This window comes from Sceloporus occidentalis, unplaced genomic scaffold (assembly GCF_023333645.1).
Source record: "Sceloporus occidentalis isolate IW3139 unplaced genomic scaffold, rSceOcc1.0.p SCAF_6, whole genome shotgun sequence".
Taxonomy (NCBI): domain Eukaryota; kingdom Metazoa; phylum Chordata; class Lepidosauria; order Squamata; family Phrynosomatidae; genus Sceloporus; species Sceloporus occidentalis.
The window spans coordinates 80,536,580-80,556,484 of NW_028316986.1; the positions used below are offsets into that span (position 1 = coordinate 80,536,580).

Sequence of the window (19,905 nt, forward strand, 5' to 3'; positions counted from 1 at the left end):
GTGGGGAACATTAAAAACAAATCTTCCAAAAAATTGTGATAATACAGGTAGCCTTCAAAAAAGTCTTGAAAATATATGTGGCCCATTAATAACTGACTTTCTCCCACCCCTGCATTAAATTAATATACAATTGTCATGATCCATTTCATTTTTATGTTGTTGTTTTTTTCAGATTTTCTGAATTAGAAAATTGGATTTCATCAATGGAGTCCCAGCTTAAGAAGATTAAATATGGTGCAACAGATACTGCTAAATATAAACATTTTAAAACATCAATAGAGGTATATTTTGAATTATTTCAGATAAGGAAAACATTTTAGTTCTAATTCTAACAAGCTGAGATGAGATGGTAGAAAGTCAAAGTAAATAAACCTCTTTCTGTTTCTTAAGTTTTTGAACTGGATCAAATATACAAACAAATATATAAAAGTGAAATGTGAAAGAATTAGTAACACCTGTTCAAAACCAAGTTAGACTAGTTAAGAAGAGAATACACAGAATTTGTACCAGATAACGGGGTTTCCAAAAGCTTCTTAAAAATGATGCATTTTAAGGCATCACTATTCAGAGAGAAACTGTTAAAATGACCTTGATGAAACATGGAGAGAGAGATTCTCTCTCACACATGGATGTGGTTTAAATAATTATATTGGCAAGATTTAGCAGTGCATAGACTTCTGTTCTTTGGAAAGTACATGATTATAGTTTCTTATTATTATTGGCAATAACCTTCTAAAAATGTCCATCATTAGTAAAAGGGAGACAATTTACGTCTGACATTTGAATTTACTATACACATTCCAACTCTATGATTCTACGATTCTATGAATCTTATAACCAGAACTGCTTAGGGAAGTTGCTAGTCTTGTCTTACTGGCAGGGAATTGTAGTTGACATTAAGGTCCTCTTAACACTTAATAAGGTTCGGACACCAAATGTGAGGTATCTAGGTAAATGTAAGTAGTGCCATTCTGGATCAGACAAAAGTCCAGCCTATTCCACCATTCTGTCTACACAGGGGCCAACCAATGTCCTACAATGTGAATGGAATAGCACCCTCTCACTCACTTCGCTTAGTCACTGGTCCAGAGAACTACATATTGATACCGGATGTAATATATAGCTACCATAGCCATTGATATGCTCCATAAGTTTATCAATTCCCTTTTAAAGCCAACCAATTTTTAAAAAATTTCTTTCTTTTTTATTAAATAAAGTTACAGAATAAAAAGAATAACAATGAAAAAGTACATATAATTGTATATAAAGCATCAGAATCCTATAATAAACTGTTATATTTATACAAAAAAGAATAAAGCAATAGAAAAAATAAAAGGAAAAAAAGTTATGAAATAATAAAATAAAAAAGGAATAAAAGGGGGGGGGGATATATCTAACTAGTATTAACACCATTAACCTCCTCACCTTAATGTAATATTTGGCTTCCCACTAGTAGTGACTTCTAACTAGTAGTTAATATATATATCCTATTATTATTCCTCCACCAAAAAGAGAAAGGAAGAAAATAAAATAAAATAAAATAAAATAAGAATAGAAGATTAAAAAGTAACTTTTTTAAATAAAAATACTTTATTCATAAAACAAAATACAAAACCTTGCAATCATAAAACTATGGTATAAAAAAGTTTCATGTCGTTAAAAACTTTTTTTATTAAAATTTTACACAATTCAATTCGTTTAAAAAGTCATATTAATACTGTTATCTCCTTTTCTTCTTCCTCTCCCACCAATCTATAATTCAAATCCCAATATTACTATGTCTCCTCTTAACGCTAACATAATCCATAAATGGTTTTCAAATCATTATAAAATCTTCCATGTCCTCACCATTCACTAAACTAATTAATTTTTCTAATTCATCTAAGTCCATCATCTTTTCCATCCATTCTAGAATATTTGGCGTTTCTTCTTTCTTCCATTTCTTTGCATAGTCTTGCAGCTCTACCCATATATACGATAGTTTTCTATTTTCTTTCAACCTTATTTTCATAGTCATTCATATTAAAACAAAATTAATTCAAGTCTGAACACTGTCTTTCCCCAAGATTTTTTGAATAACAAAAATGATTTTCATCCAATAGTCTTCAAGTTTTTTTACATGTCTACCAAGTATTTCCATTTCCAGCATTTATCCATAGTCCCAGGGGGTCAAGTACCACCTGAAAAACATTTTGTCAAAGTTTTCTTTCAGGTCATAGCTGCATGTAGATTTCAATTCTCTAGTCCAAATCCTTTCCCGCTGACTCATCATAATATTATGTCCTACATTTTTGGCCCATTGAATCATACATTCTTTAATCTGATCCTTTTCCATATTAAATCTTAATAGTAATTTATATAATTTTGATATAGTATGTTTTTCACATAAGTTAGTTATATTCTCAGATTGTGTTGTTTTCTTTTCAAAACCATAACTTACCTTATCTTCCTTGAATCTTTCCCTTAACTGATAGGATGTTAACCACTTCATTTTAAAACCCTTTTCTTCCAAATCAGCCTGTTGTTTAATATTCCATTTATCTTGATCTTCCTCTAGTAAATCCCCGTATGTAATCCAGTTTTTCACACTACCTAATTCTCTTCTGTGGAAAGCTTCTTGAGGCAATAGCCACCTAGGAATTTTGGAATTCAATCTATTTTTATATTTATCCCAAATTCTTAGTAATGAACCTTTCCCAATTTCATTTTTTGAATTGATTCTTTAATTTACTCTATAAAATTGTCTTTATTTAATGTTTCTCTTTGGCTATCAGATAGTCGCATAATATCTTTTGGGGAAAGATACTCTTCTAATTAATCCTTTTGTATTTTCTCTTTTTTATACAGTAGATCAAAATAATTATGAAAGATTTTTTTGTATCTCCTTACTTTTTATTAAAATTCTTTCTCCACCCATAATCTCTGAAAGCAATCTTTTAGCTCTTTTTTCTTAGTTTATAAACTAGCCTTCTCCCTGGTTTATTAGCTGATTGGTGTTTGTTTGTTTTTTGTCTTATATAGTCCATTTTTCCCCATTTCATCAGCCAATAGCCTTGATACCTGACTTTGTCTTTTCTTCCATTTAATATTTTTAAATTAAATTACCTCTAATTACTGCTTTATCAGTATCCCATATTACACTGTTTTCAACTTCTTATAGTCTTTAAGTTTCTCCTTACCATCATCTACTATTTCTTTTTTTTTCTTTTTTTTTGGTAGTAGTAATTCATTTAATATTCATCTAAATTACTTACTTTGTTTTTTTTAAGAGTCATCATAATTGGGTTATGGTCAGATAAGATCTTTGGTGGTATCTCTACTTTCCTTATTGATCCTCTCAAATGTTTAGAAATCCAAATCATATCAATTCTTGACCAAGGCTTATGAACTTCTGAAAAGAAAGTGTAATCTTTACTTGTACCCTCCTTCAGTCTCCATGCATCTACTAATTGTAGTTCTTCTGTCAAGTCAAAAAATTCTTGTGGTAGTTTTTCTTGTTTCTTTTTAACCTCTTTTCCAGCCCTTCTGTTTATCAGTGGATCAACCACTCCATTAAAATCACCTAGTATAATCCAGTTTTCATATTCTAGAGTAGTTAATTTACCCTTTAATAATCATTTACATTCCATATACTTTTATTAGTTTCCTAACCTTTTTAAATTCTTCTCCAGCCTCTTTCAAGAATCAAGATTCAACTCCAGTATGTTGATTTCTTCTGAATCTTTATCTATAGATGTTTCTACATTCTTTTTTTCTATCCTCTCTAACTTTTTCCTCGATCTTTCCTTCTTGTTGTGTTTGTCCTTCTTCAACATCAGAATCTTCTCCTTGATGACTATCCCTAAAATCTTTTTTTTTATCAAAAAATCTCTTGTTTTTTCAACTCTGTTAATTTTACATGTTCTGCCTTAGAGGTGAAAATCACACCTTCCAATTTGTCCCAATAAAATTGTATTTTCACTTTTTTCTATTTTTCAATCAAAAAGGAGTAGTTTTTTTTTCTTTTTCTCAACAGTCTTGGTGGTATTTCTTTTGGTAAAATTACAATTTTATCATTAATTTCTATTCCTTTGTGGTTATGCACTTCAACTATGTATTTCTTTAATACTTCTCTTCACACACTGAATGAATGATAATATCTCTAGGTATGTCTCTTCTTTTAGCTACTTCTGAACTCACTCTGTATGTTTTATCAAGTTATCTGCCAACCAGATTGGTGGCACCCTCTGTACCTTGTGGCAATAGCAGCAATAGCAGCTTCGTTTATATACCACTTCATACCTCACTAAAAAGTCTCTAAGTAGTTTACAATTGTAAGCTAATTACCCCAACAAGCTGGGTACTCATTTTAGTGACCTTGGAAGGATGCAAGGCTGAGTTGACCCTGAGCCCCTGGCTGGGACTGAACTCACAACCTTGTGGTTTGTGAGTGAGTGGCTGCAGTATTGGCATTTAACCACTGTGCCAACAGGGCAATGCTACATCTGTATGCCTTCCTGCTAATTTGCCAATAAATTATCTCTGACAAGTTGGGATTCTTTTGAATTGAGGTACTTGCAGTTCACCTATGCATACAATTGCCATATTTTGCAGTCTACACATTTTGTATGTAGGAACCTGGTGCCATTGGGGTGTAGCCCTTGGTTTCCCATGGTTTCCTGGGTGATCTGCTACTGTGGGCTTAAGTTGTTTGTTTGTGCTTTTAATTTTTGTTCCTATTGATTCTGTTTCAGGAAATCAGACAAGAAGCTTGCAAGCAAGGAGAAACACTCATCTGGTTGAAGTCTAGGCTTGCTGTCCTTTTTGATGTCTCTTCTATGGAAGAAACCAAAAAGCAAGAAGATGAGCTTTCTAAACTTTCTGATGACTTTAAGAGGATCTTATCATTATTGACGGAGGTACAGTATAACTTCACTTTGGTGTCAGAGGAAACTTTTTTACTTTCTTTTACTTTTTCACATACATTAACCCAGTTACTCTAATCAACTACCATCCTCCCAGAATTTGCTCCCAGAACAGTAAAGAAAACTACAATTATTTCTTAACACTGACCTGTAAACATATAGCCAAACCCAAAATGCTACTAGCTAAACCCAACAACAGAAAAGCCACTGTGGAGTTTAATGATCCAGAAAAATCACATCAAACTTTGTATTTGCTGGATATGAAGTATATAAACACTGGTATGCATATGTAAATAATATGTACAAATGAGGCCTGAAATACTGTGTTACAGTCTGCAATGCTCTTGTTCAGCCAGTCAACCAATTACAAATCCATGCAATAGTTACTTTGTCTAGGCCACATTTTACAAGCTTGTTTGCAAGAATGTGATCGCGAACGTTGTCAAAGGCCTTACTGAAATCAAGATATACTATATCCACAGCATTCCCTTCATCTACCAAGCTGGTAATTTTATCAAAGAAAGAGATAAGATTTGTCTGGCATGACTTGTTTCTCTGAAACCCATGTTGACTTTTTGTGATTATGGAATTGCATTCTATATGTTCACGGACTCTCTGTTTAATGATGTGCTCTAGAATCTTTCCTGGTATTGATGTCAAACTAACTGGATGATAATTGTTGGGATCCTCGGGTTTTCCCCTTTTTTGAAGATGGGGACAATGTTTGCCCTCCTCCAATCTAATTGGACTTCTCCTGTTCTCCAGGAGTTCTCAAAGACTTCCATGGGGGAACCTTCTGAGATTTCCCCCTTGTCCTTTTAGAAATCTCCAGGTTAAACTAGAAAATAAGCAAAATGAGACACTGAAGAAACACAAAGTAATGAAGGAGCCGAATGGAACGGAATATTCACATCAGTTTAAAATTATTTATGGTTATGATGCAACTGGAAAATAATAGAGAAGTTCTTCTCTGCAGTGACAATGAGATCACATCTTAAGCATAGACATTTTGGCTTGTTCAATGGTAAAAATTAATAACTAATACATTTCATTGTAATCCTACCCATCTCTCCTTACAGTTAAGCCAACTGGCTGAGGTGATTCCAAATTAGTGAATATAAGGTTATATCAGTAGTAGATATGGAATTGCACTGCAGTCAGAATTTATTTAAAGCAGTAATGGTATTAGTTTTCTGACTTTGAAAGTGCCCAGAGAGTTTCATTGTTGCTCCTAAACACAGATTGAGAAGACATTGGGTGCTGTTGGTGATTGTGTCCAGTACACAGAAGAAGTGAAAGGACATTTGGAAGAATTGATCACAAATTCAAAAGAAGCTCAAGAAGAGGTTGAGAGAATTTTAGATGTTGAAAGTTTATTGCAGGCACAGCAACTCCTTCAATATCATCAGGTAGGATGGCGTCCCACAAATAAAGCTTTTTTTTTCTTTTTGTAGCAAGTAGTTTTACATACACATTTGTTGTTGTTGTTGTTGTTGTGTGCCTTCAAGTCATGTCCGACTTCCAACCTATTATTGGGCTTTCTTGGCAAATTTCTTCAAAAGGAGTTTGCCAAGGGCATCCTCTGAGGCTGGGATGCTGTGGTCAGCCTGTCAGTTTATATGGTTGACCTTATCTGATATTGTTGTATAATGTTGTTCACTAGTTTGCCAGTTTGTTTTTTTTAGGAAACAAATGTCAAAGGGTATTTCACCAAATTCTAGGTAGGTATTGGGATAGAGTGAACATTTACTAATTTTATTTTATGGAGAAAAAAACACCTGTATATTTTAGAAACTTTCTGATTTAGTTTGGTAGGTTCCAAAAGCAAAAGTAGGTTTGCAAAGCACCATTTGGTTTCATAGAAGGGCTTCCCAGCTTTTCAATTCTCTCGTATCTCCGATTAGTGATGGGAATAAGAGGTCCAGAAGTTTCAGCTTGATGCGAAAGCCCTGTGGGCCAGGGGTTTTCCACTTAGACACCAGGCAGAGCAACTATATTTTCAGCAGTGAAAGACATAAATTATTTTTTGTCTTCTCATCTCTTTGGGAGGCTTGATTTACAATAATAGAATTATACTTTGTGATATTGGATTATAAGTTGACATCACACCCTTTCCCTTATACTCCAAGCAGAAACAATGTGCTTCCTAGGGCCATTTCATTAATAATATACAGGGTAAATCTTGGACTGCCACAGTCAGCTAATACTAGGACCCTTTCACACCACACAGTTACAGTTCTGTGATTTCATTTTAGCTACCATGGTTCCATTCTGTGGAATCATGGGATTTGTAGTTTGGTGAGGTACTAGAGCTCTCTGGCTATGAAGTCTAAATGCTCCTCACTAAACTGCAGATCCTAGGATTCCATAAGAACTTACCATAGGAGTCAAAGTGGAATCATAGCACTGTAACTGCATATTGTGAAAGGGCTCCCCTTTTCCTGCTGACCTTGTTGACAAGATACTTGTTGTGCATTTTGAATTGAATACTTTACAGGTGTACTGAACAAGTGCAGGGCCACCAGATTAGAAGAAATTATAATCATGGGTTTTATTATTCATACATCACAGGTGTATTTTATAGTTATTGCAATTTTTCCTCTTTAATTGCTTTATTTATCTGATTTATATCCTGCTTTTGTCTCAAATGGGAGTCAAAGTGGCATCCATATTTCAAGGCAGAATAACTGTATACAACGTAAAGGGAAATGGGAAGGATTGGCACTATGTAACATATTAGATGAGTTTTGGAGTGGATGCCAGTTAGTTCTTGTTTGGTATAATAGGGAAATTTTGATCTTGGTTCTCTAAAAACAAGTACATTCATTCATTCATATGGAACAAAATTGGGCAACTGTGAAATGCACAGTTTACATTTACTGCCACACACACAAAAATTTTACTTTTACCCCCAAGAGCCCTGTAGGGGACATAGGGGCATTCTCACCATGTTTGGGGTTTTTCCTTGTCCCCTAGAGCATTTTGAGGTGAAAAAATGTTTTGTAAAAATTTACAAAAGTTTGCCTGAGGACAACAAAATGGCCCTGGATGCCTCTGGATGCCACATGGAGCTCACAAGCCATTCGTTGTCCGTCCCTGATAATAGATTTATGTAGAAAAGAGTACAGTATGGCACTATTATTTACTGCTATGCCTTCAAATATTTTCTCCTAGCAAAAGACAAAGAGGCTGCATGTAAAAAGGCAAGATGTGGAACAGCAGATTGCTCGAGGTAAGCAGTTACAGATGGAAGGTGGCCTGTCTCCCACTGGGCAAGAAGATTTATGGAAATTGGAGAGTACTTTAGAAGATGTACAGCAAGCTATGGATAAAGGAGAAAATCAGCTGAAGGTCAGCGCTCTTTATGTAACCCTGCCCCCCCCCAAAAAAAAAAAATCTTGCCTTACTTTTAGTTAATTCCTCTGTATTTAATTGCTCAGTTTTATTTTGAACAAAGTAATGAGGTATGTTTTAAGATTATTGTCCAAGGTGGCTGATAGGTTCCACGTCAGTGGGCTGGTAAATCCACCCTAGATTATAATGTGAACTTTAAAGGAGCTATCCAAGTGCTGAACCTGTTTAGAGAAAATGATTGATCACCTTTGAAGCTTATACTAACATCCAGAGTGGATCTGTACGAAGGAGATCCAGACTGCTCATCTCTGTCAAACACTTGATATATTTGTGTTATGTTCATATTTTCAACTTCATACTTATCATGGTATTCTCATGCTGTTGTTGTTAGCTAACCTTGAGTTGACTTCAGCTCATGGCAATTTTGTGTAAGCGACATCACCAAGCCCTGATATCTTCCACTGCTCTGCTTAGGTCTTGTAGATTCAGGCTCAAGGCTCATGACCTCCCAATTTGAGTCTAGTCATCAGGCGTGTGGACTTCCTCTCTTTTTACTGCCTTCTTCCTTTTCTCATTCTCTATGTTGAATTTATGTAGATCCTCTGTGGTCATTATTTTTGTTTTCTTTATGTTCAGCAACAAGCATGTTTTTGCACCTTCTTCCTTGACCTTCCTTAGTAATTGTTCCAAGTCCATGATGTTTTCTGCTAATAGTATGGTATCATCCGCATATCTTAGATTGTTGATGTTCTTTCCTCCTATCATTCCTCCTACTTCTAAGTCTAAACCTGTGCTTCATACAAAATTTTCTACATACAAATTGAACAAGTAAGTTGATAATATGCAGCTTAGCTTATTTATTTTATTTTATTTTATTTATTTTTATTTATTTAGTTACCTCCTTGCCAACTGGAAACCAAGCTGTTTCTCCATATTCTGTTTTAAAAGTTGTCTCTTGTCATAAGAAAAGATTTCTCATCAGGCTGAGGTGTATTTTTAAATGCAGGAAGAATTTAGATGGGGTCTTTTGCATTGTTTCCTACCACTCAGTCATCACGTCCAACAATCAGGTTCAACTGTAGTTAAACTATGATATTCACTTCCACAGGTAGAGTGTAGGCCACTAACTTGAACATCTTAAAATAGTATTAGACAGATAAATGGAGGACAAGGCTACAATGCTTTATAGTCTAGGTAGCAGTATATTGAATATCATAAATAAAGTATTTATTTTAAAAATATGTTAGAATCAGTATATTTCTATACATCAGCTGCTGGAAAACATAAGAGGGATGTTGCCATTGCGTTCATGCCCTTCTTAAGGTTTTCCATAGGCTGGGGTGCACAACATGCAGACTGCACTCACGCACATACACTGTCCATTTCTGTAGTCTCCCAAAACATGCCAAAGAGCTCCCTATCCCTTCCACTGAAAACAATAATTGCTGTTTCCCTTCCCTCCCTCTATCAGAACAAGTAGGGAAGCACTTACACACTAACTGAAATATTTTGCCATACTAGTCTGGATTCTCATACTGGACAGGAATAAATTCAGTTGTCTGATGTACTTTGATTTCAAATGGAGGCCAGGATTTATTGCCTCTGTTGTACTGCCTTTGTTACAAATCAGCTCATAGCCATGGAGTGGGTTAGCAAAAATGTAGGTAGATGCTGTGGCCACAGGACCATCACTTTCCTTCCTTTCCATGCTGTTCTATCATCCTTGGTAGATGAAGAACCTTTGTTGTGATATTAATAACAATTGTCAATGTCACAACTTGGACTGAACTCATCAATAAATGATGCACTGACACAACTCAGCTAGACTTGTATATTTTTAGTGACTGACTTGCTGATCTAACTTCATCCAGAAACAGCAAACATATTAGGCAATAGGCTTGACTCAGGGCTTGAGGTCTACTTAGCAACCTGTCTCCGCTGCACATTAGAGGAGCCTTCAAACACTTTTGAGAAGCTTTAGAAGGTTCCTTCCACCTCAAGCCTGTGACCTAACACATTTGCTGTTCTCATCTGAGTTTTAACTTTTGCACAACTTCTTGAATTTTTAGTTACTGAAACTCCCCCCCTCCATAAACATACCATCACCATCATTTCCTTCTTTTTCTGTTAAAGTTGGCTTCTAGACTTGAGACTTGACTTGAAAGTTTCTTGGAAGGACTTGAGACTTGACTTCAGATTCAGACTTGGAGTAAAAGATTTGAATATACCACTGGCTAAATTAGCTGCCATGGCTTGGGGGTCCATTTTTCCTGCTATAGTGCACACATATACAGTAAAAACAGGGCTGAGATGGGCTCTCGCTAGTCAAATGGGTTCAGTGGTGGGCTTCCAGAGAATATTTAAAGGGACTTTTCTTAAGGTTCCCTAGGATTCTGTTCATAAATATCAGAGTGCTTTCAAGAATTTAGTCAGAAAAGCTCTGTGATTGCACGGCTTAGGAACATACCTGTGTCAGTAGATAACCAAACATGCAGTTGAATCTCTCATCACCACTGACAATAGGACAGTGTTGTCCTGCCCTGCTGAGGGCAGGAGGCTAAGTTAGAGGCCAGAAAGCAGGCCATGCTATACACACAGCTCTTGCCTCCACACTGTGTTGATGCTTGTTGCCTTGTTGTTGCTTTTTTAATCCCAGTGCCTGCCATTTGCAGCAGCTACCACAGACTGTGTAATGGTAAGGCTGTCTGTCCTTCAATATTTCTGAGCAAGTGAAGACCTTTTTATACTGAAATTTATACTTACTCATAATATGCCTGGACATTACAAACTAGAACAAATTAATTCTGGAAACCTGGCAATTCTAAATTTCAGTGATATCCCAAGTAACTTCCAGATATAAACTCTTTTTCTTCTTTCTTCCAGATTACAGTAAACACATGGGAGCAGTTCGAAAGAGACAAAGAAACAATTGTAAAGTATCTTAGTCATGCAAGTTCTGCCCTTGAACGCATTTTAAGCGTTAGCAGTTTAGAGAGTTTGTCTTCAGAACTAGAAAAAACAAAGGTATGTATGTTATAATACTCATGCCATTCTACTGTGTTTCAATAATTATTGTCCATGTTTTATTAGAATCTTGTTTATTATAATTTTGTTTATAATTTTGTATAAATAAATTCTCTTATGTATCTTATTTTCCTTTATTTGTTTTGGAAAATGTGATTAGGGCAGTAGTATAATATATAATCATAATTATTATTTTAATTATTTTAATAATACATATATTTAAATGAGCTTTTATAAAGGCTACAATCCAGAATGACCTAGGCATTTTGGTAGGGAGGATTTCTATAGATTTATCTGAGTCTTTGTTTTCCAAGCCTCCTCCACCCAGGCACAGCAGTCATGTACAGAGTATATGTAAAGCCTATGGCACTATATAAATAAATGTAATAATAATAATAATAATAATGATGATGATGTGCCTAAATCTATTGTGTTCACACTGCACAACTTTTTATAGGAACTTTCTAAGCAGACAGTAGCCATGGCTATGGAAGCTGAGAATCTTGTCAAGAAGTCTTTTGCAATACAACTTGGTGAGAAGAGCAAGCAAAACCTTCAGCAGGAAGCAAAGTCAATCCAGGAACAACTTGAAAAAGTGGAAGCTACCATTGAAGAAGAGTATGTTCTTACAAAGTCATAGTATTTCCTCACTGACATAGGAAATGTAGCTTTTGTTGTCCTATCAAATGTTCAGTCACAAAATGTTGTAAACTCCAGATGTTCATGGAATAGTAACTAACACACCAAAAACTACTACGTTCATAGGGTTTTAAACAGTTACTGTAATGAGTAAAGAAAATAGTGACAAACTCCCTAATCCCACACATTATAAGCTTGGGAAATTCTCATTTATTTAAATATATATCCATATAAGTGTCCTTATAATTGCCATGTTAAACTTGCAATTATTAATCCAGTTATCAGTGTTTAAGCCAATTAACTTCAGTGCAGCAAAAACACTGTTAATTGGGCACAGAACTGAAATAATAGCAATGTGTTAACAGTAATACACAATATTACACAGTAAATTATTTGACTCAGGCTAGGATAAATGAATAGTGCCATATCCTAAAGTGCCTGGATGCTTCAAAAATATAGCCTAGTTTTTGAAGATATATTTTCAATACATTTTTTTGGCGCTGTGCACACAAACATCAGAATGTGCCTTTCCCTCACTGAAACCATAACCAAGTTCTTTTTTCCTCCTCTTGCTACTAAAAATGATGTAAAACATAGTTATCCATACTTAATTATAGTATGCCAAGAAGCATAGAAATAGGGGGATGGAATCTTGCACACACATATTGAGTTTTAATTTACAAAATGTTAGATATACATATTTCAGTTATATTATTTTGGGGAGAAAGCTTTGAGCTCCAACATAAAGGTCACATTTGCTTACCTGGATCAGGGTTAGCCTGTTTTGGTGTTCCTGTATTATAGCTACATCATGGAGGGTGCTTAAAAACACTCATAACTTTTACAAATAGCACTCAAATTTTTGTCTACAAAGTCCTGAATGCAATGCTGTCATTGTAATTGTGAGTTTAATTGAGAGGGACACAATGTACCCTTCCACCTGGAGCCCTTATAAACTCTACACACTTTTAAAAACTTCCTCCAGAAGACTAGGAAACTCTTCAGTGTTGATTTGTAGCAGTAGAGAAGGCTCCTGGGGTAGGACGTGAAACTCCCAATGATACTGTACCATCACACCAGATTTAGACCTCAGTCTATCTGAATTTTACTGTGTAATTTATCTTTGCACCATTTTTATGAGATTGGTTCCATTTTATAAGTGAAAACATGAGGCTTACAATTACTAACTTGCTCACTGTAAGTAGTGACTCCCTGAATTTTAGAATTCACTCAGTGAATTTCTCAGTTCAAAGAAAGAACTAGTTCCCTTTGTATCCTTTGGGTTCACATTGCACCTATATAAATATTATTGTAGACATGCAGACAGAAAGACAGGCAAATAGATAGACATACATTGAATTTGCTTATCTGGTTGATTTTTACTACTTTTAGAGTAAAGTTACATTTTAATCTGACCATTCCTCCTCCTGCCCTCAACTTCTGGGGGTACTAATATCTGGAACAAACACTTTTGCAAGCTGTTTGTTTTCTTTGGAATGGCTTGTTCTTTCCATACTGTTCTTATCTCTTTTTCTTCTTAACTTCAAGAGGGTTATTATCATTCTCTTATATAATCCCTGCTTTCCAGTGTGTACATTGTTTAGTGGCTCCTTTTCCCCATTACTGCTACTAGATGCATTCTCTTCAAAACACTTTTTGTGTGTGCGTGTGTGCGTGCGCTTCTGAATTGTTGAAGTAGATACTCTGGACATGCTCCTTTTCAGTGCATGTTTTGCAACAATTTTTAATTGAATGTAATGTAGTTTCTCTGTTAACTCAGTACAGACAATCATTATTAATGTTGAAAATATGCATGAATATTCAGCTGACTAACTGAATATCTTGAATATGTATTTGCACAGATATATGCTTCACATGTATAGTGATATGGTTTCCTTGTGCCGTCATGAATTGGCCTGATCCATATTACAGAAAATGCCCAAATTGCCTCAGTGCAGCTAAAACAAATAGACTACCTGATGCAAACTATATATTGTTTGTGGTACCAAAAGTCAGATATATTCCTTTGAAATTGTATAGAATGAAATGAGATCTACCATCCAAATGTGCCATTAAAAGTGACTGTGGGACATCATACATGGTTTGCTGAGAAGCAATCTACCTCTCTTGCAGTATAGTTGAAGCATAAGAAAATGATGTAGGATTTTTCTTAATAAAATATGCCACATACATTTGTTCCTAATAATGTATCTAATGGGTGGGAGTGGCAAATTTGTAGGGATGGATGATTATAAATAATATGAAGGAAGGGCTATGAAACTAACTAAGGAACAGTGACAAGGAGCTCTCTTGAGTATTGAAGTCTGATCTGAAAGTCTTGCTCAATAGCCCTTTTTCCATATGAGATTTCACTACATTTCACATGTGTTTTCAAATTTTTCTCCAAAGCCTTAAGATCCAGAAGTGATGTAATTTTAAAGCTGCCACATAAATTTGAGGTAACTTAGTAGGTGTAAAAATACAAAGTAAGTAAGGTTTATTAACTATTGTTCTTGTGTGCCTTCAAGTCATTTCTGACATATACTGGTGGTGAATGTGTGAGACTCACCCAAGGTCACCCACTGGATTTCCATGGCTGAGCAAGTAATTGAACCCTTGTCCACAGGGCCATAGTCCAATACTGAAATCATTATACCATGCTGACTCTCTTTATTGACTATACTTGGAACTATAGCACATGTTCTTTTCTGTTACTTGAAACAGAATGTGAATGGATTTTAAAACTGGTGCTCTAAATGACCTCACTGCAGACAAGGCTAACATAATACTCTGTGCATATATTCAAAATGTTGCTTCTCTAAACTTTTGTCCTGAAACATACAGAAAGAGAGTAAGCCCCACCTCCAAAGTCATTGTCAAAACATTTATTAATTTCAATTGCTCTGGACCTCATCCATGAGTATTCAAAATTTTAAGTGGCTTAGAAATGGGATAGTTGCTATGATGTGACATCTCATTCTGCAGTAGTTTTGTACCTATGCTGCTTCCATAGCACTGTTGTTATTACTAGAACATGGAAATAATCATATCATTCCAACACCACTGAGGTAGCCCAAGTGGATACCAAATTAGTCTGTCTCCTGAAGTGTTATAGCTCTCATAAAATCTCTAAACAGACTGTCACCAGATAGGGCTTTTAACAAGTGGCATACAGTAGAACCATTTTATTTAAAGTGGAGATGTAAGAAAATTGGCAAAGTTACACAGTAACAGACTATGTTTTCTACTAAATATGGTTGATTTTAGTATTAAAACCATGGAAAAGGTGAAAAACAAGTGGGATCAGTTTGGCAAAAGTTTTGAAGCTTTGTCCATCTGGATTACTGAAAAAGAAAAAGAGCTGGATACATTGGAAACATCATCATCTACCTTGGATGTGCAAATCAACCAAATTAAGGTGACTGGTTCACATTATATTAAACATTAAAATACTGCTTTCTTTTTTCTTCACTAGAAAGCTGCAAAGGAGAGGAATGGGCATTTCACAGCTGCCCAATTATAAAAAAAAAAAAAAGATATGTTGCAGATTAAAACAAAGATACCAAGATGGGAGGTTTAGCAGGATCCTATGATTAAAAGCATGTGTAGATTTGTTTTTATGTCTAAACAATTAATTTATACTCCAACCCTTCATTGTGTATGTAATATATCATATTTTTTAATATTATTTTCCTGCAAAGTGTCATTATGGTATGTTTTCACAGGTTGTAGAATGTTTTATATTGTAATATGCATCACAGCGAGTGGCTACAGTATTTTATTTCGGTATGGTAGATAATTTATATATGGTTTTGTGTACTTTATTTCTCCAATAGTGCTGAAATAATAAAGGAACTACAGTATCAGTAGCTAGACTTTTTGTTACATACTATGAATTCTTTCTATCATTTATTAGACTCCTTGTGCATTAATAAAATCTCAGATGCACACAATATGTCCAGTTTTTTCTTGAATGTGAACAAGAAACATATTTTAAAGAAAATTTCTATTTCATTCCAAATGCACACACACTTGGGCTTCAATCTATCATGCTTTATGTGCAACTGAAAGCTATTTAGTTACTATGGGCCTAGAGCTCCTATGTAATTACTATGGGCCTGGAAACAGGAAGCCTAGGGCACTGTTTTTCTTATTTTTAAAAGTTCCCTCACTAGGAATAAATGAGTGTGGTAAAATACTGTAAAAATATGGTAGCCTCCAAAAGTCACTTCTGCACTCTTGAGAAGTACATAGACCTGAAACTTTCACATCCTACAATGACTTAGTACACATATCAAAAGCCAGAGGGAGACACCATTTTTATTGGATTGGGTACATGTGTCCTGGTAATGAGAACATGCCCTCCTTCCCTCTCCCAACCCCCTCCCCATATTAAAGATGTTTCTTATGTTTCAGACATGCAAAATTGCTTTTAAATAGTGGTCAAGCCCTCATAAATGGCAACATTTTAGTCCAAACCTCCCATCTTTTGCATCTTTATTTGCTCCAAATTGGAGACAACTCAACTGAATTACAAATGTCCATTTTTTTCTTATTGTGTTATGGGTGGAGCAGGAGAGGGATGAAATATACTTTTGATAGAATTTATGGAAACATTATAAAAAGACAGCTACAGAAAAGTGGCCAAAATGTATATGTAAAATAAATTAACAAATCTGAAAATTCTTGGTTCCCTTCTATGTGACTAAGAAGAATAATCTTGAAAAATGTTGCTTTCTGTAGAAGCAGTTTTTTTATCATCATCATCATCATCATTTTCTTTCCATACTCTGCAAAACTGGGAGTCAGTGTGTTACAAATGCTGCAAAAATATATGCCTCTACAGTTGTGCGTTAGTTTTGTTTATTGGTTAAGAATTGAGGAATAAGATTCATGAAAAGTAATTCTTGAAAATGAAAACGAGTTAACACTATATTACAATTTAAACAGCAAATCTTTAGATCTTTTCCAAGTACCTTTTTACATTAGGTCTTTTTCAGGACTTGTATAATAGTTCACTTGGTTTACTCATTTGAACTGTTAACTATATGGACCTGAATTCTATTGGTTATTCCCATCTACAATGGCCCTATAGAATCAAGTCCCATTGATGATGTGGGTCTGTTTTAGTTGGTACTAACAAGAGAATTCAGATCATGGTATGTTCTTTTTGTGTCCTTTTGTGTGTGTATGCAGTACATTGCTGTATTGATTACACATTTGAGAAGGCAGATAGGTTAATTAAATAAGTAACACGAATAAAACAAAACAATAGGAACCAAGATAGTTGACAATATAGGTTAAAGGTTAAAATACTGTATAATACAAAAAATGAAGGATTTTTGCACAGTTAAGTATTTCTACTTGATCTCCCAACTGTTAAAAAGTATTTGAACTTGAGGTAAATATAAGTGTATGTATGAAGAAACAACTAGAAGGCAACAAATGAAATTGATTGGCCTTCTCCAGCCCTACCAGCATTAGGCAACATACTGGGAGGGGCAAATTTTTCAGTGTACAGTGAAGAAGAAGAAAAATTGTGAAGGAAATATGTGTGTCTGTCTGTCTGTGCATTTTGCCTTGCACAAATACATGTGCACCAAGACGGTACAGTCTGATTAGAGATTGAAAAGAGAATTCCATCATACGTGTGCACATATAGACACACAGACCACTTTATTACATCTATTGCATCAACATTAATTACCTTAAAGTTACTAGTTTCTACAGAAAAATAAAAATAACCCCCACACCGGCCCCAACTCCAAAAACAAAGCAATCTGTCTTCTAGCTCTGGGCCAAGATAATTTCTGAAAAGTACAGAAGATGATTATATTAGATTATATTAAAGCATATGTCCCCACACAGACAAGAACCTCTTTACCTTTGCTCTTCCTATTGAGTGACAGGGTAACTTTTCTTTAGATATTTGTTCTTGATTATAGATTATACAAATATATGTTTAAAACATACAAGACAGTGTGCCCACATCATATGCGGCTTTCAGCTTATGCTGAAAGCTGGTTGCCATAAAAGGCAATGGTGTGTGTGCCCATGGTGCACACGCCATGCCACGCTGCGTGTATGAGCCCCATTGTTTTAAATGGGGCTTGAGCATCTGCAGAATTTTTTTACCTGGGGGGGGGGACCAGAACGGATCCCCCGCATAAGGGAAGGGTGCCCTGTATCAGTTCTGAAAGACACATGTGTTACATTTTTTCTCTTTAAAATATATGGAACCTACAAATGAGAGAGGATTAATTCCATTGCTCCAGTATATTTTAGAGGAAGAAGCTTGTTAAAAGGTAACTTTGGAGAATTTTGTACATTTTACTTATTTACAAGACTGAGTAACCCAGTGACTAAAGTCTGACCTGCAGGTAATGTTGGTCTTCTTGCCAAATGTAGTATAAGATATCTGTAGAACCAGGTTTTAATGTTTTCATACATGGTGAAGAAATATATGTCTTCATATATTTACAAGTGTTTTTTTGCATAGTATAAGTATTGTGATATTATGCATGAAAACCAAAAAGACAGAATCGATACAGGGAGGAAATAGTATTTCGATCCCCAAACTAACTAATAGTGTAGGGGTTTAATGTTCCCATACAGAATGAGGACAGCACTAATTCTAACTTTTTTAGATTGTAAACCTGAGGGCAGGGAACTGTCTAATTAAAAATGATAATAATTGTAAGCCTCTCTGAGTGCTTTTAGGGCTGAAGGGTGGGATATAAATGCCATAAATAAATAAATAAATTCTCAGAGCAATATTGGTTCTAATAAGCAACAATAGGCAATTAGAATGTTATTTGATTCCAAATGTATGCTGCAAAGAGGAACCTCAAACTGGTTATTTAACATGTGTGCATATTACTAAAACATGAATAACATTGATTTAAAAATTAACTTGAAGGTTTTCTCATTTCTTTCCCTCACAAAACATTTTAGATAAGGGAGAAAAAAGTAAAATTCAATTATTTCTTCATTAAGAACATATTTTAAGCTATATAATCAGTTAAAATATTTAATAATAATTCAGTGCTGTGATATGTGTATAATATTAGCATTTGTAGAGGGAGATATTCTGATCTGCATAGCCACTCCATGTCTGAATTATTCACTATCTGTTTATGATGGCTCTTCAGAATTAAGATTACTTCCATGTAATGTGTACAATGATTCCAAGAAAAAAATCTATGCACTTTATAGAAAAAAGACTGATTAAGAGGAAGGAAGTTAATACATGGTGCAATATAGGTTCTTTATGGGCAAAATTATTTACATTTTAGGTTATGATTAAAGAAATAGATGCCAAGGACAATGAAATTCCAAAACTAGAAGAAGATGCTCAGTCATTTTCACAGTATCTAACATCTGGAGAATCAGCACATATTAAAGCCAAGCTGACACAGATCAGAAGGTATTGGGAAGAACTTCAAGATCGTGCACAACATCGGGAGGGAGCAATCACAGGAAAGGCCTCAGTTCAGCAAAAATTTGAGGAAAACCTCAGAACGGTAGGCAAATGTAAAGTCTTTCTAATGTCAGTTAAACATAGATCTAGAGGTGTAAAGAATATATTTTTAAAATTCCCACCCTCAGCAAAAGTGTCCCTTTGGAGAAAGTTTTACAAATATGTTACTTCATGAAATACTTCTTTGTCAGAGTTGTGGTTTCAGTGAGAGAAAAAGCTTCATGAAATGGTTACAGAAAAGTCCTGAAATGTGAAACATCATGAAAAAAAGCACACAAAACTCTTGGTATCTTTCATTGTTGCATTTGAGAATAAAAAGATTTACATCTCCACATTTATCATCATCATCATCATCATCATGAAGATTCTTGTTATTTCATACAGTACCTTGATACAATTTAATAATTTTTGCACAGGGAGTTCTAATGAAATTGTCCTGAAAGTAATTATGATTACAGTGATGGATTGGTCAACGTGACAGGAAGCATTACTGACTGTGTTCTA

General features: G+C 34.9%; 1 protein-coding gene across 1 annotated transcript in view; it reads left to right on the forward strand.

Annotated features, from left to right (window-relative positions):
* Positions 1-19,905, forward strand: part of SYNE1 (spectrin repeat containing nuclear envelope protein 1) — a 437,342-nt gene that overhangs the window by 137,786 nt on the left and 279,651 nt on the right. The window contains exons 28-35 of the mRNA XM_089530176.1: positions 173-281; positions 4,734-4,898; positions 6,146-6,313; positions 8,079-8,255; positions 11,142-11,282; positions 11,740-11,900; positions 15,189-15,339; positions 19,217-19,444. Coding sequence (XP_089386302.1) covers positions 173-281; positions 4,734-4,898; positions 6,146-6,313; positions 8,079-8,255; positions 11,142-11,282; positions 11,740-11,900; positions 15,189-15,339; positions 19,217-19,444 — 1,300 coding nt within the window. The remainder of the gene's footprint in view (positions 1-172; positions 282-4,733; positions 4,899-6,145; positions 6,314-8,078; positions 8,256-11,141; positions 11,283-11,739; positions 11,901-15,188; positions 15,340-19,216; positions 19,445-19,905) is intronic.